The 16,263-nt window shown below is 36.1% G+C and overlaps 1 protein-coding gene across 4 annotated transcripts in view; it reads left to right on the forward strand.

Annotated features, from left to right (window-relative positions):
* Positions 1–16,263, forward strand: part of LOC118199566 (telomerase protein component 1-like) — a 507,852-nt gene that overhangs the window by 466,033 nt on the left and 25,556 nt on the right. For all 4 annotated transcript variants that reach the window (XM_085808431.1, XM_085808432.1, XM_085808434.1 and 1 more), the window contains one exon: positions 9,646–9,754. In XM_085808431.1, the coding sequence (XP_085664557.1) occupies positions 9,646–9,754 (109 nt within the window). The remainder of the gene's footprint in view (positions 1–9,645; positions 9,755–16,263) is intronic.

Consider the following 16,263-nt stretch of genomic DNA (forward strand, 5'->3'; position numbering starts at 1 on the left):
TCCTCCTTTTATAAGATTTTTAAATCGCGTGCGAGAATTTTCTGGTACTTCCTCGAAATCAAAAAGACATATTTATTTAATGTTAAATGCACATGCTCTTGTATTTTTAATTTTCCGGCTTAGCTTTCTTATTTTAATATTCGTCACGCACTGCACTGTGCGGGAAATAAAACCATTTAATTTATAATTGAACTAACATTAGCTTTTTAAATACCAAATTCGTAACACTGCCCCCTTCCCAAGGACTGCACATCCCGGGCAGTACAATCCCTGGACAGGAAGCTGAACTTACAACTGTGGCATAAATGCATTAATAAGCATTACATTACAATAATAAACAACATGAACAATAAATAAAACCAGTCAAATACAAATCAAATACTAAATACAAATCAAATCAAATACATATTTAAAAATAAAAAGAACCATGGTCTTATACTATTTACAATTATTTACATTACATACTATGGCCATAGTAATGAGCTAACCTGTCATAATGAACGACTTTAGGTTTAGAGTTCGAAGACTTACGAATCCGAACCACGACGTCATTCAGTCTGTTTAGGACTGTGTATGGGCCATCCCAAGGTGACTGTAATTTCAGATAAAGTCCTTTCCGTCGAGTCGGATTCCACAACCACACCTTGTCTCCTTCGTGGAATTGATGTTCAGTAGCTCTTGTGTCGTATCGGGTCTTCTTCTTCTCCGTCGCCAAGTTGACTCGCTCTCGTGCAAAGTTGTGCATCACTTCAAACCGGGCCTGGAGATCTTGAATATATTCCTCAGACGATGAAGGAGCATCCGGAGGGCGGCCAAACAATAGATCACAAGGCAGACGAAGGTCACGACCGAAGAGCATCTGTGATGGAGAATAGCCGGTAGTCTCGTGGACAGCACTGCGGTAAGCCTGTAAAAAGAGTGGTAATTTCTTGTCCCAGTCCTGTTGGTTTCTGGAAACCACTAATGAGAGGTTATTACGGATGGTTCGATTGAACCTCTCTACCATGCCATCCGACTGGGGATGCAATGGCGTCATTTGAGTTTTGTCAATGCCAAGTAGTTTGCATAGTTCTTTGATTACTGCCGAGGCAAAATTCCTTCCCTGATCGGAATGTAACTGAAGAGGCACTCCGAACCTGGAAATCCAGTGCTGTATCTTTACCTCAGTTACTGTGACAGCCTCTTGATCAGGAGTAGGATAAGCTTCAGGCCACTTGGTGAAGTAATCAATGACAACAAGTATGTATTTGTTGCCATCAGCAGTTCGTGGAAGAGGTCCCAGGATGTCAAAGGCGATACGTTCAAAAGGCGCCCCTACGTTGTAACGTTGCAGCTTGCCTCAGCTGCGTCTCCTCAGTCCTTTCCGACCTGCACAGGCATCGCAAGATCGGCACCACTTTTGCACGTCATCCTTTGCGTTATTCCAGTAAAAGCGCTCACGAACTCTCTGCAAGGTCTTCATTATTCCAAAGTGACCTCCAGTAGGGGTGCTATGTAACTCTTTAAGGACATCAGGAATGCGGGATCTTGGAAGTATAAGTTGCCATCGGAACGTCTTCCCATCATCCGATTCGAATTTCCGGTATAAGACGCCGTTTCGAATGTGAAGGGAATCCCAGAGTGCCCAATATTGTTTGGTTGTAGGACTACAGATAGAAATGTCCTGCCAGGTAGGTTTTTCTGTTTGATGACTCCATTAAATCAATTATGGGTTTAATGTCGCGGTCTTCCAGCTGGTCTTTCCTGACTTCATCATCACTCCACGGTTCTCGATCAGCCGATGTTGATGTTGTAATTTGTCTTGTGACCGGAGTCAGCAGCTCGTATTTCGCTTCCACCCTGGAACAATATCGGCAGCTTTCTTGACAAGGTCTTCTAGACAGGGCGTCGGCGTTTCCGTGTGATGATCCCTTACGATGACGGATAGTGATGTCATATTCTTGGAGTCTCTGTATCCACCTGGCTATTTGACCCTCAGGATTCTTGAAATTTAAAAGCCAGGTCAATGATGCATGATCGGTGCGGAGCAGGAATTTTCTGCCGTATAGATAGTGATGGAACTGTTCTACAGCTTTGACTATGGCGAGCAACTCTTTCCTGGTGACACAATAATTCCTCTCCGATTTAGACAGGCACTTGCTTTAGTACGCCACTACACGTTCTTGGCCGTCTATTTCTTGGGACAAAACAGCACTGACACTTTCATTGCTCGCGTAGGTGTCGAGAATAGATGGTCGGTCGAGCTGAGGATACGTCAGGATTGGAGCAGATGTTAAAGCCTCCTTTAAGTTGTTAAATGCATCATCGCATTCTTTTGTCCAGAAGAACTTTTGGTTGCTCTCTGTCAGCTTGTGAAGGCGTCTTGCGATGGAAGAAAAGTCCTTCACAAATCTCCTATATTAGGTGCAAAGCCCTAGGAAGCTTCTCAGCTGATGGGCATTTTCGGGATGTTTCCAGGATTTAACCGCTGATACCTTTTGCGCACACCTTCTGCAGAGATGACATGTCCCAGGTAAGTCACTTCCTTTTGGAACAATTTGCATGTAGCAGGACTCAGCTTCAGATTGGCTTCTTTCAGCTTCTGAAGCACCTTCCTAAGATTTTCTAAATGTTCTTCAAAACTCTTTCCAACGATGATGATGTCATCCAGGTATATCAGGCAGGCTTCGTAGGAAAGGCCTTTCAAAACAGTCTCCATAAGACGTTCGAATGTTGCCAGTGCATTACACAGTCCAAATGGCGTCACCTTGAATTGCCAAAGCCCTTGTCCCATAGTAAATGCCATCTTTTCTCAGTCTTCAGGCTGTATTTCTACCTGCCATTACCCACTCTTTAAATCAAGTGTTGAGAACCACAACCACTTGCTTCCAGAAAGTGTCTAGAATGTCGTCAATTCTAGGAAGAGGGTAACTGTCTTTCTTCGTAACCTCATTCAACCGGCGATAGTCAACACAAAATCTTGTTGAGCCATCTTTCTTTCTGACTAGGATGATGGAAGATGCCCATGGACTTACTGAAGGCTCAATGACGTCGCCTTCTTCCATATCTTTTAACACTGTTCACACCTCTTCCTGTTTAGCAAACGGTAGACGTGTTGGATGTTGCTTGATCGGGGGATGATCGCCGGTATCTATTCTATGTTGCGTCAAGCTAGTTTGACCCACGTCAGAAGACAAGTGGGAGAAAACAACTTGAAGATCTTTAATGACGCAATCGGCAGCATTCCTCTCTTTATCGTTTAATTGCGCAATCTGCAATAACTCCGATGTAATGCTCTCTGAGGATACTTCTGGGATGTTACTCTTTCTTTCAATGGTGGTTGCTGGAGTACATGTTGCAACCACTTCACCTTTCTTAATAACTCTCGCCTTCTCAGTTACATTGGTGACTCTCACCGGAATAACCGTTCTGGATAGGTCGACGAGTGTTGAGGCTACTAGTACTCTTTTCGGGCTATTACAGTTATTGGGATATTCTATAGCATAGCGGGGGCATAGCGGAAATTTCTATTTTCGGCTATGGATCCAGGAAGTAAAAACTCGGTTCTTGCGGGTATTGTGATATCGTCTTGAGCATAATTTTGTGGATAGATTTCACTCCATCATTAGTTCCGAATAGGGCTATGTCCTCAGATGTAGAATGCAATTCATTATTTTTAAAGTCCAAGGAAAAATTGTATTTCCTTAGAAAGTCCAATCTGAGTATGCAAGAATCGGTGATCTCTGCTACATAGGCCGTGTGATGGTAAGCGGCACTTCCAAACGTGATGTTAACATTCACTTTTCCCGTCGATGTCGATCTTCTCACCGGACACAGTCTGGAGGGTAACGCAGGGCTGCGTCCAGATAAGTTTGCTTCCCAGTTGTTGAGCCAAATCTTTTCGGATGATGGTAACGTTGGCTCCTGTATCTATCGTCATATTGCAGGGAACTCCATTAATATGTCCTATTATGAAAAGTCCATTACTGCCACCTCTCACTGCAAAAATTTGAAGCACTTTAAACTGGGGCTTTTCATTATCTGGCAACCTCCGCCGCGCGAGATGGCCACTAATTAGTTTCCCTGCTGCTTGCTAGGAGCGATCTTAACATCCGTGCCCTGGGGTGTTCTGCAGTTCCGCCGTATGTGTCCTTCAGCTCCACAGTTCCAACATTTTAAGGTCGGTTTCTTTTCACTGATATTTCTTCTTAAGTCACTGAGTTGTCTGGTTATATCGTCTAGACGAACAGTAACTTGATCCCTTGGTTCCTGGACATGAGCAGCTCTGATTGGGTGGCGGTCTCTACGAGTTGCTTGCTGGGCTGCCTCGAATTTCATGGCGTACACTAGAGCGCTTTTTAAATCTTTTACATCCGCCATTCGTAGAGCTTTCTGTATTTCACTATCCCGGATGCCGTCGATAAAGTATTGCAAGGACAGGATTTCCCTTGTTTCTGTCGGGCATTCTGAAAAGGCGAGATGGGACAGCCTTTCAACATCCGTGGCGAGCTCCTGAAGTGTTTCGGTAGGCTTCTGTTGACGAGATTTTAATTGGAGCCTGCTGTAGTCTTTTAAGCACTTCTTCCTGAAGCGCAGCTCCAAGGTGCCGGACAGAGCTTCGAAATCTAATCTTTTGTTTTCGGGAAGAGTCTGAAGAATATCTGCTGCGTCGGCTCTTAAAGAAGCGGCGAGATGACAGGCCTTAGCTTGGGAATCCCATCAATTCCCATCCGCCACGATAGAAAATTGTGTCTTATACACCTGCCAGGAGGTCTTCCCATCATATGTCGATAGCTTCAGAGAGGGACGAGCAGGCATGGGTAGAAATTTTAAACCATCCGAAGTGCTCCCTGAAGTCGCTATGAATTTCTTTAAAGTGTCAACTTCTTTGGCGACGACAGCAGAAAGTCTGTCTTCGATTTGTTGTTCAATATGTCCTTGGACAGCAGAAACTCTTTCTTCAATTTGTTGTTGGAAGGCCGAAACTCTTCCTTCGTCTCGTTGCTTCACAGCCGACACTCTATCTTCTATTTCATCTTTGACAGAAGAAACCTTTTCTTCAATTTGCCCGACTTTATTTTCGACAGCTCCTATTCTGTCTTCCATAGCCTCAAATTTACTTTCTATTACGCAGGTTATTTCTCTTTTCATTTTGTCTTGACCTGCTTCAATGTTTTCTTGTACAGCTTTTATGTCTTCTTTAAACATTACTTGACCAGCTTCCAACTTTTTCTAACCAGATTTCATCTCATCTTTCATTTCTTCTTGTCCCGCTTTCATTTGCTCTTTAAATGCAGCAAAGGCTGATATCAGCTGTCTTAACTGTACGGGTTCGTTATGAAATGAATGCACAAGTCCGATGAAAAATGAACAAAAGTTTATTATTATCACAACAAAAATGCTTAAATTTTCTCAAATTATCATGCAGTATTACAATATCTCACAGTTGCTATCTTTTAACTACTCAAATGTCCAATAGAACGTAATTCAAAACAGCTAAAGGAAGCTAATCCGCTACAGTCAACAAGAGCAATCTTCTAAACAACAACAAACTACGTAACTACTACAAACTGAGAGGTTTTCCTCCTTTTATAAGATTTTTAAATTGCATGCGAGAATTTTCTGGTACTTTCTCGAAATCAAAAAGACATATTTATTTAATGTTAAATGCACATGCTCTTGTATTTTTAATTTTCCGGCTTAGCTTTCTTCTTTTAATATTCGTCACATTTTTTTACCCATGCGCATTTAATTTTTCCTTCTATAATAAAACATGTGGAGAGCACAATCCTTAATTTCACTTGGGCTCTAAATAAAATATCTCGTTATTGAGGAAGCAATCATTTAAGCATAAAATTGTGGGATCAATAATTTGGCTCCATAGCGGCATATCTGCTTGACATATATCTCAAACCGAAACATTCTATGTAGGAACATTGTTGATTTTATGCCTACTATTATTTTATATCCCTGACGTCGACCTGGTGAATCATTATTTATTTTATTTTGCTTTCATCACCGCATGTTTATCAACACAGGATAACTTGACTCATGCAGTGATGTCTAAATTTTTTTATATATATTAGTAATTTTTTATATATATTAGTAATTTTTATATATATTAGTAACTGTTTATGCTGATATTATGCTTGGTGATGATTACAATTAAATGTGCAAAGAAATGTTGATGAGGAAAAATTCAACAAAAATTTCTTTTCATTTGCTAAAAATAGATTTTGTTAATGAAACTCATAGGCCAAAAGATTACTTTTAATGCAGTTTGAATTAAGAATAACTGATGTGTTATTCACATAAACCCAGAACAGGCTTCAGAGCTCGTATGGCTGCACCCGGGTGGCAGAATTTAAGGAAGATAAATTTTTTGGAATTTGGAGAAGCACCAAGCAGCAAATTTAAGGGGTGAGAATTTTTTTATAATTTAGGGAAAGCACTGGGATCCAAAGTTTAGGGGCAGCAAAAATTTAGAACGTAGGGAGGCGCTTTGTAGCAGAATTTAGGACCCTCAGAGACTGCATCAGGCAGTATCTAGCGCTGGCCCTACATAAGCCTTAAGTACATATATGTGGAAGTTTGTTTTCTCAGGACTCAGATTAGCCTTGATCATGTGCAAGAAATATACGTAGGTATAATAAATAACTAAACTAATACAGTTCAGGCTTAATTCAGTACGCTAGAGAAGGAAGATAAAATTTAGCAGGGCAACTTGTCATCATCGACCTTATGATACATAGACAATAATTTATAGCGGACACTATTAAGCTATGCTAAAATTATCTTTACTGATTCTAAAGAATTTCATTTAATGTAACAGACTGTGCTGCTCCTTATTCTTCTAATTTGATCCAGGTTATTATTTTTTGTAGACTGTTATTATTACAGCAATTTTATGAAAATTAAAGCCTGAATTTTTGGTTATGTCGAAAAGAGTTTCCAATTCTGGAGCAAAAGGATCTACAAGGAAAACACATATTTCTATGTACTTTAAACCAAAATGGAATTGCTGCAAAAAAGGGATAAAGGCATATCCATCTCAAAATTATGCGAGTAGTATGGCATTGGAAAGTCAACTGTATATGACATAAAAAAAAAGAAAAATGAATTTTTTGTAGATTTCGACACCCCCTTCACAATGAATAACAAAAAATTGTTCATTATACTATAAGTGACGATCATGACAAAGTGATGATTGAATGGGTCAGAGAGCGAGGGCGTGCCATTGACGAATCCAATGCTAATGGCATATTGGACAGGTTGGTTAACTAAATTTAAAAATCCACATGGTATAAGGCAATTAAATGTTTCATGTTAAAAAGCTTCAGCTGATACTGAAGCTGCTGAACTATTTGCAGATGAATTCATTAAACTCCTTACTTGTGAAAAATTATCTCCAAAACAAATTTACAATGTTGATAAAACTGGTCTTTTCTGGCAATTTATACAGTGAAATACCTTGGCAACCTCTGCAAAAAAGGCTCCAAATGGTGTCAAACTTTCCAAAGCAACATTAACTATTTTAGGGTGCATAAATGCTGCAGGAATGGACAAGTGCAAACTTTTCATAATCGAAAAAATATACAACCTCAAGCATTTAAAGGACTAACAATTTTCATCATTATATATTGTGCAAATAAAAGAGCATGGATGAGACAAGCATTAATGAATGATTGGTTTGAATATCATTTTATACCCGAGGCTTGACAGCATTTGAATTCAGTTGGCTTACCTGATTCAAAAATTGTCTTGATTGTAGATAACTGTTCAGGTCATAACTTCACTTAAAGTTTTAGTGAAAGATAATGTATCCGTATTATTCTTTCCTCCAAATTGTACGTCCATCATTCAGCCTATGAATATGGGAATAGTGGTCGAGCTAAAACGCAAATATGAAGTAGCATTTTGAAAATATGTTAAATTTCTTGAACAATGGCAAGACTTTTCAAGAATTTAAAAAATATTCTAGCTTAAAATCTTCTGTGTGGAGCATCGCAAGATTGTAGGAGGATGTGTCTCCAGATACTTTTAAAAATACTTGGAATAATTTATGGCCAACTACCATATTTTATGGTGAGGATGATGGAGATAATGATAGTCACGAATTTGAAAGTTTTCGGATATCGCAAAAAAAGGAGAAATTTTCCAATTGTAAAGAAATATGGAGAGGTGGTAATAAATGAAGATGATATAACAGAAGTTTTTCATTGCAATGACAATGCCCGAATCATCAATTAAATAACTGTTGGCAAAATCTGTAGTATAGTTCTAGATCCAGAAAATACCGCTATCGAAAGTGAAGAAAGTGACAGAGAGGTTATTGAAAAAATTTCGATTGACATGTTAGTCAGAATTCTGGACACAGCAGTTACAGGACTTCAACAGTGGGACTATGTAACTGAACAAGGAATTATGTCTGTTTATAGAATTAAAGAGAAAGTATTAGCACAAAGCAAAGCAACTTATATTGTAAGAAATGTTTAATAAGGTAAACAAATATATATTAAACCTTTTTTTTATAAATTTTGATACCCATTAGATCATAAATACTTCATTATTTTGTAAATCATAATTTCATATTTTTAATTTTATAATTTCTACATGCCACGTTACTTGATTTAAACTGATGATCTAATCCTGAAATTCCCAAATCCGGAATCACCGAAGCCCTGACGAGTCCGCATGAAGATGATATAAAGAAGTTTTTCATTGTGATGACAATGCTCATCAATCAATAATAGATGGCGAAATCTGTAGTGTGGTTGGGTCTACATCCAGAAAATACTGGCAAAATCTGTAGTATAGTTCTAGATCCAGAACATTACAGAAAATACCACTACCGATAGTAAAGAAAGTGACATAGAGGTTACTGAAAACGAAAAAATTTCAATTGCCAAGTTAGTTGGAATTCTCAACACAGCAATTACAGTACTTCAACAATGTAACTGAATAAGAAATTATGTCTGTCTACAGAACTAAAGAGAAAATATTAGCACAAAAACCAAAACAACTTAAATAACTTACATTGAAAGAAATCGAGTTAGTGGGAGTAAACAAATAAATATTAAGCTTTCTTTTGTAAATTTTGATACCCTTTACATCATAAATGCTCTTTATTTCATAAATCACGACTTCATATGTTTAATTGTTTCTGCATGCCATCTTACTAGGTTTAAATTGATGATCTAATATCCGGAAAAATTCCAAATCCGGAATTGCATAAGTCCCGACGAGTCTGGATCTCGGACTTTGTACTGTAATTCCTTTTCCTAACTTTTATTAATATCGCACTTTTCTTGATTATGCAGATTTGGAAAAATTATAAGTTTTGCTGAGGTCCTAGGATGGTTTTTGTATAGATGTATTCATGTTTTCAAATGTATTAGTTGAAAAACAGGAGCAAGCTGGTTGCATGATTAGTTTTTCCTGTATGTAACATAGAAACGAGCCAGTTTCTCCTAGAAAGTCCTCTAGGAATGCTTTCCTTCTCTTAGGCAGATAGCCTTCGGGGCTTTGCCATATTTAAAGTAACCAAACCTTCTATAACATAGAATGTATTATTCAAACTATACAGAGTTTTGAAGTTTTCCTTATGTTATTCAGATGCAATATGTTGCTTCTTATATTCTTAAAATTTTTATGATTTGTTTCCAGGTGTGCAGATTGGACTATTGGAGCCAAAATAATGAACGATATTTTATGTGTTTCATTATTGGATGGTGCTGTTAAATGCTTCTCTGTTGCTGAAATATTAAAATCAAAAGTAAGGAATTATGCATATTTAATTTATCTGTAATATAAAATTTTGGCTGTTTTTTCAATTTGTACTGAATTTTAGAATGCATGTTTTTAACTGAAGTAATTACTTGTTTAGTTTGTCACTAATACTTATATTTGAAAGCCAGTGTTTGAATTTGATTATGCAATTTTCAAATCTTCGTAAATTTGTTACAATCTGCATTTGATTTGATCAGAGTATTAAGAAATGGAAACTAAATATCTCATCTTTGTTGATGACAAGTTCAATGCACTTTCTTTTAATTTGTAGTAGTTTTATTTTAATTTGAAGTCTTTCGTTTTAATTTTTCCCATATTTGCCGAAAAAATCATGTTCTGGAGATAATTATGCACAAATAAAACAGCAGTTATAAATGTGAGCATTTTAAAGGATATTTAAGTGCTAAATGCAACATTCAGATCAATAAATGTGTGATCACCACGGAACACATTATGAGTAGAAAACAGAAAAGGAAATAAATCCTTAGGAATATGTACCTTTGTATCTTGCCAATTTAAGTACCCATCCAGTAACAAATGTTGCTGGATGATCAAGAGATATTTCACAAGTGTATTCATGGATATTACATGTTTATCTAATTAAAGAAAGGTTCAATGAATGGCTGAGGCAGGGAAAAGGAATGTGATCATAATGACACAAGGAAACCCTTGTATTAAGAACAGTGCATAAGTAATATCATATAATAATTATCTCTGTATAAGAACAATGTATTTTCTTAAGGATAAAGAAAAAGTGAACAGTTGTCAGTTAAAATTATCTAGTCTTGTGCAAGAATCTATTTGGTTTTAAGGAAATAATTGTACTATTATACCACACTTGAAACTATTATCGTGTTTGATCAGAGGTAGATTTAATAGAGCAATCACTGCTGATTGCTGAATGTGGAATCAAAAAAATTTTGTACTGGAGTTATTTGACGACAACTTTATGTTGGATACAATGATATTACAGCACTGGATTTAGCATTTTTCTTAGGCGGGGCAAAAACTTAAAATTGCCGTCCTTACCCATCTTTCTTTAAGTTTCTGTAACAAATTTCAGTTTTGTTAAATAAACATAGAAATAGGTAGTTTTCGAGATAAAATGTAAAATCCATTTTATAGTAAGAAATCTTTATGTGCCATTTTTGTTCTAAAAGAAATATGCATAACAAATGGTTTAGTTTCTTTATTTATGGTAAAGCATAAGAGAGCTACCTGCCTAAGAGGGAAGATGTCTTCGCTGAGGTCTTTCTAAGAGTAATTGGCTCATATGCAAGTTACGCATGAGCGAAATGGAGGAAACACCCATACAGCCAGCTGATTCGCTTGATTCTAACCCCCGACCAAACTACAAGTGTTCAGACTTCACATCTCATCCGCTGGTGGCCAAATATACATACCAAAAGTTACATAATTAAAAACCCGTGCTAACCCTCTTAATGCAGTTACTTTTCCAGCGCACTGAAATAATCAAATTTACATTTTCCCTGAAATGGGGATTTTTTTCAATATTTGCAACAATACCTACTCACACTAATAAATGATGTTAATAGAAAACAATTCAGCACTAAATACTAAAATAGTTCAGCATAGCACAAAAATGGAAATCAGACATTACTAAATAATAAAAAATTTCATTTAAACAAATATAAGCAAATTACAAATCACTAATAGAATGGATTGAATAATTTTGAACCAATTTCTCAATACTGACAGTATCTTTAACCTAGCATGTTAAATATTCATTTCACAATAACACCTTCATATAGCCTACTCAAGAACTCTACTATCGTCTTCACAAAGCCCGGTAACATAATAAATATTTACATATTCATGCAAAAGACTATTTTTGTACTGTAATAATCAAAATTACATTTTCTCTGAAATACGCAATTTTGCAATATTTGCAACAATAATTAGCCAGACCATGGAGGTAACAAAGAAAGGAGGGGCCAACCCCGCACTGTGAGTGAAGCACTGCTCCGAGGGCTTCGGTCTCCAGATGAGGTGTTTTTGTTTACATTCAGAACCTCCCTTGACAGCGCATTGATAGTAATTCGACACATGATACTTCCATACAAATCGAAAATCGGGACACTTCTGCATGAAAGAAACATTCATTGTGTGATGGATAATAGTTATAGATTAGTTTTGTATAGTTATGCTTATACAAAATGTTAAGTTTAAAGAAGATTTTAGCAAAAATGTTACGTTTAAAGAATGAAAAATACCTTATGGTACCTTTAAAATTATATACATCTTTCGATACATTTGATTATGCACTCGTAAAAAAATTATCTTTAGTTACAAACAATAGATTACATAAGTTAGGACAATAGATGAGCTGATTAATTACATAACGAACTTTTATTAGCTATACTTAACAACAATACGGGCTACTGCTGAAAGGAAAAGGTTAGTATTTGTACTTTTCATAATTCTTATTTCAATAATAATTTTAAGTTCTTACCGAATGCTCTTAAAATATTACAAAATTAAAATTTTACTCTGCAAGCCTTTTGTTCTGAAAATAAATCTATGTCATCAAGTTGTAATTAACTTGATCATAATTAAGTCATAATTAACTTGATGTACTGTTTGATTTTCTGTTGCGAGACTTGATAAATGCTCCTGGCTCATCAATGATCTCAGATAGTTTTTAATAAGTTTTAATTTGCTAAAACTTCGCTTACAGCTTGTGCATATAGTTGGAAGCATAGAGTAAATCTGCAGGGCAATACAAATATTGTGAAAGGCATCCTGAAAATCATAGGTGTAGATCTGTTGCAAGAGATAAAAAGCTCTAGCCTTTTTTTATGTCAACGAATAACATTGGGGCTTGTTCTTTAAAAACGGCAGTTCCTGACAAAACTCAAATGCGTTTAGAGATCTCGCTCATATTTTCATACAAGATCTGCTCCATTCTTTTGCACTTCTTCAGTTGACATATTCAATATTTCACAACCATTGAAAAATGGAAATTTGAATTTAGTGTAATAGCCCTGTTTACCCTCGTTTTAATTTCTGATAAGATTCAATTAAATACAATTTTCATTGCATTAGAAAGTAGCTGAACACGATGAAATGTTCGTGATTCGTCCTCGCACAATTCATCAAATTATTTTTTGCGTTTTAGAATTTGTTTATTTGTCAGAATAGGTTCAACCTGTATTTTTTTTGGCTGCCGCTTTAATTACTTCTATACAATATTCCATAGGAATTTCTCTCATTTTTTGAAAAGTTTTGGTCAGACCTTCCATTAATGCAACAGAATGCACAAGAATAATACAGTCAAAAGTCGTTAATCCGGACTCGCCGGGACTTCGGCGATTCCGGATTATCGATTTTTCCGGATTATAGATCATCAGTTTAAATCTGGTAAGATGGCACGCAGAAATTACAAAATTAAAAATATGAAACCATAAATTATGAAATAAAGAACAATTATGATCTAAAGGGTATCACAATTTACAAAAAGAAAAAGCTTAATTTTTATTTGTTTACTTTATTAAACATTTCTTTCAATGCAAGTTGTTTAAGTTGCTTCGTTTCATGTGATAATACTTTCTCTTTAATTCTATTAAACAGACATAATTTCTTGTTTAGTTACAAAGTTCCGCTGTTGAAGTCCTATAATTGCTGTGTCGAGAATACCGACTAATTTGTCAATCGAAATGTTTTCGGTTTCAATAACCTCTCTCTCACTTTCTTCACTATCGGAAGCGAATTATAATGACGAGGAACTTGATTTAAATCATATCAAAGATGGAGTACATCGAGATGAAATACTACATTTAGTAAGGAATTATAAGCCAAATAAAATAAAAACATCTGCTCTGAAGATAAGGATAGTGTTAAGGATAGACAGATCAACTTCCAATTAATTGCGCGCCGCGGCGTTTCTCCCCCCCCTGCCGCATAGCAGCGTGAAATTGATAAACAGATTTCGGATTTCAAAACATACTTTCGCTTTGTAGATCCTTTACATATTAGTAAATATATATCGGAAATTCTATTTGACATAATCGAAAGTTCAAGCTTACTTTTATAAAATTGCTCTAACAGTCTGCAAAAAATAATAAGCCAGATCCAATTCAAAGATTAAGGAACAACGCAATCTGCAACATTAACTGATTTAGATAATTTTAGCTTAGCTTATACCGTCCGTTATACATTAAACGCGCACGCGTAAACGTATTATGCGCTTGCGCACACGCATATTCGCAGCCGTAAAGGTCTTACGCGCACGCGTCAACGTGACGCATGCGCAGAAAATTTGTAGCTTCGAGGTCCGAATTAACGACTTTTGACTGTATCTTCCATTTGAATTTCAGTATTTATTCGATTGATTTCTCGAAGAATATTAGCCCAAATTAACAGGCTGATAATAAATTCAAAATTTTTTACAACATGTAGCAGATGTCCTGCTTCGTACTTTGATAGATAATTAATTTTTAAATAGTAATATAGTACTTTGAAAGATAATTAATTTCTTTCAAGGATTTTAGTACTTCTGGTAAATTCGTTAGAAGGGCTTTGACAGTCACATATTTTGATGACCATCTTGTCTGGCTGCTTCTTTTTGAGTTGGTTTTTGGACATCTTTTTGTAATATCCCATCGAATAGTGAATCCAACAAAAAAGCTCAATATCTTCTGGATGATTCCAAAGAAGTTAACTGCTTCGGGGCAAGACGAGGCAAAGAGCAGACAGACAAGTTTCAAAGAGTGTGCCAAACATTGCACATATTTGGCCAGCTTATTCATTTCTGTATAATCCTGGCTTGTACTCCAGGATCTAATATGGCCGATAAGTACTGGCCATGTTAGATCCATTATCCTCAAATTGACCATGACATTGTCAATATCCAAACCATCAAGTGTCAATTTTTCCACAATCCATTGAGAAATACATTCTCCTGTCTTTCCACCAATTTCTATGAAATCAATAATGCTCTCCTTTATTTCACACACATCACCACATATTTTTCACGTATTGAATCACTTGGCTCATTTGTTCTGTGTGCTACACATCTGGAATGCAATCGAACATTATTGTATAATATTTGGCTTCTTTAATATCATTTAAAATGTTATTATGAACTGTTTTTGTCATTACATCAATAATTTCATTTTGAATTATCATTGTTAAATATGATACTTGTCCCTTCTTTAGGTATTCTAACTGGTACTTAAGAGTTATGTTTGTCTAGCAGGGTCATTAAATTAAAAAAATTGCCTTGACTAGGCCGAGGACACTTTGTGAGCAGACTGCCAGAGGTTTCATTTGACCCACGTAAAGAAAGACAGTTTGTTGAAAGATGCAATACAGCATCCATTCTCACTTGTAGGATATTTTTCCCTTTTCCTTTCTCTGTGTGAATTAGTCTCTTAATGTCATGATGCCTTGACACTATTTCATTTGTTGTAGTGGAATTTTCCACTTAATCATGCACTTTCTGTGGGATTTCAGATATTTCATGTTCAGTTAACCTTTCTGAAGCTTTTTTTTTCCAATTAGTGAATCATGTAGTACATAATGCTGATGTAACGGCAGTGACATGTTTCTGATAAATCTCACAGGGAGTACAAAAATTGTATTTTTAGTTTTAGAATAAATAACCCAAGATCTTTTAAGCCTTTTATTAGTTGCTAATGTTCTTTGCCACAATGAAGATGTCAAATGTCTTCCATCACGTTCAGTGTACCTAAGGTCTATGTTATCTGGATATTTTTCGGCTAATAATACAGCTTGACTGCTAAGAAAGATTGTTGCTGATCGTTCATTTTTTCTGTGATTGGCCAACTACCTGGGTCCGACAAATCAAAAGATTTTAAGTCTTCGTTCTGCTGCCCACACTCACCTAAATGAGAAAATACTTTATATCCTAATTTCATGTGCTCTTGGGGTCTATAAAGAAAGTTGTTCTCTCAGTAGCTGAAATGAAGTCTGTTTGAGGATGACAGATGCAGATTCTTCATCTTGATCATGCAAGTTGCAAGAAATATCAATATCGTTTAGAATCTCGGCACCATCGGAAGTTACGGCAGGGTCTGACGGTTCGTCTTTTCCGTGAAGCCATTTTTTATTTTAGCTGCAATTTGTTTTCTCTGTTCGGTCCTATATTTTGCTCTGGTTCTATATTTTGCCCCTGAGAGTTTTTTCCTAGACCCTCTCATGATTTCTTGCACCCTAAATAATACACAGTATAACTTGCCTTAAAAAAAAGCTAAAAATTGACATAATTATATTCTACAGTCTTAGAGCCGCGTCGTGGAAGCGCATGCTAACTAAATGGTTGCGTCTCGCTAAATATGGTGAGGAATATTGGAAGCAGGTATATTAAAAAAAAAAAAAAAAAAAAAAAAAAAAAAAAAAAAAAAAAAAAACCTCCAAACTAAAAATTTAAAAAAAACTTAAAAAACTAGAAAAATAATAAATTTAAAGTTGCCAACTGGCTGCAAAAAATCAAAATGCCTTACTTCATTTCTG

This window comes from Stegodyphus dumicola, chromosome X1 (assembly GCF_044657685.1).
Source record: "Stegodyphus dumicola isolate Sdum_Otavi_A_Nest chromosome X1, ASM4465768v1".
Lineage (NCBI taxonomy): Eukaryota > Metazoa > Arthropoda > Arachnida > Araneae > Eresidae > Stegodyphus > Stegodyphus dumicola.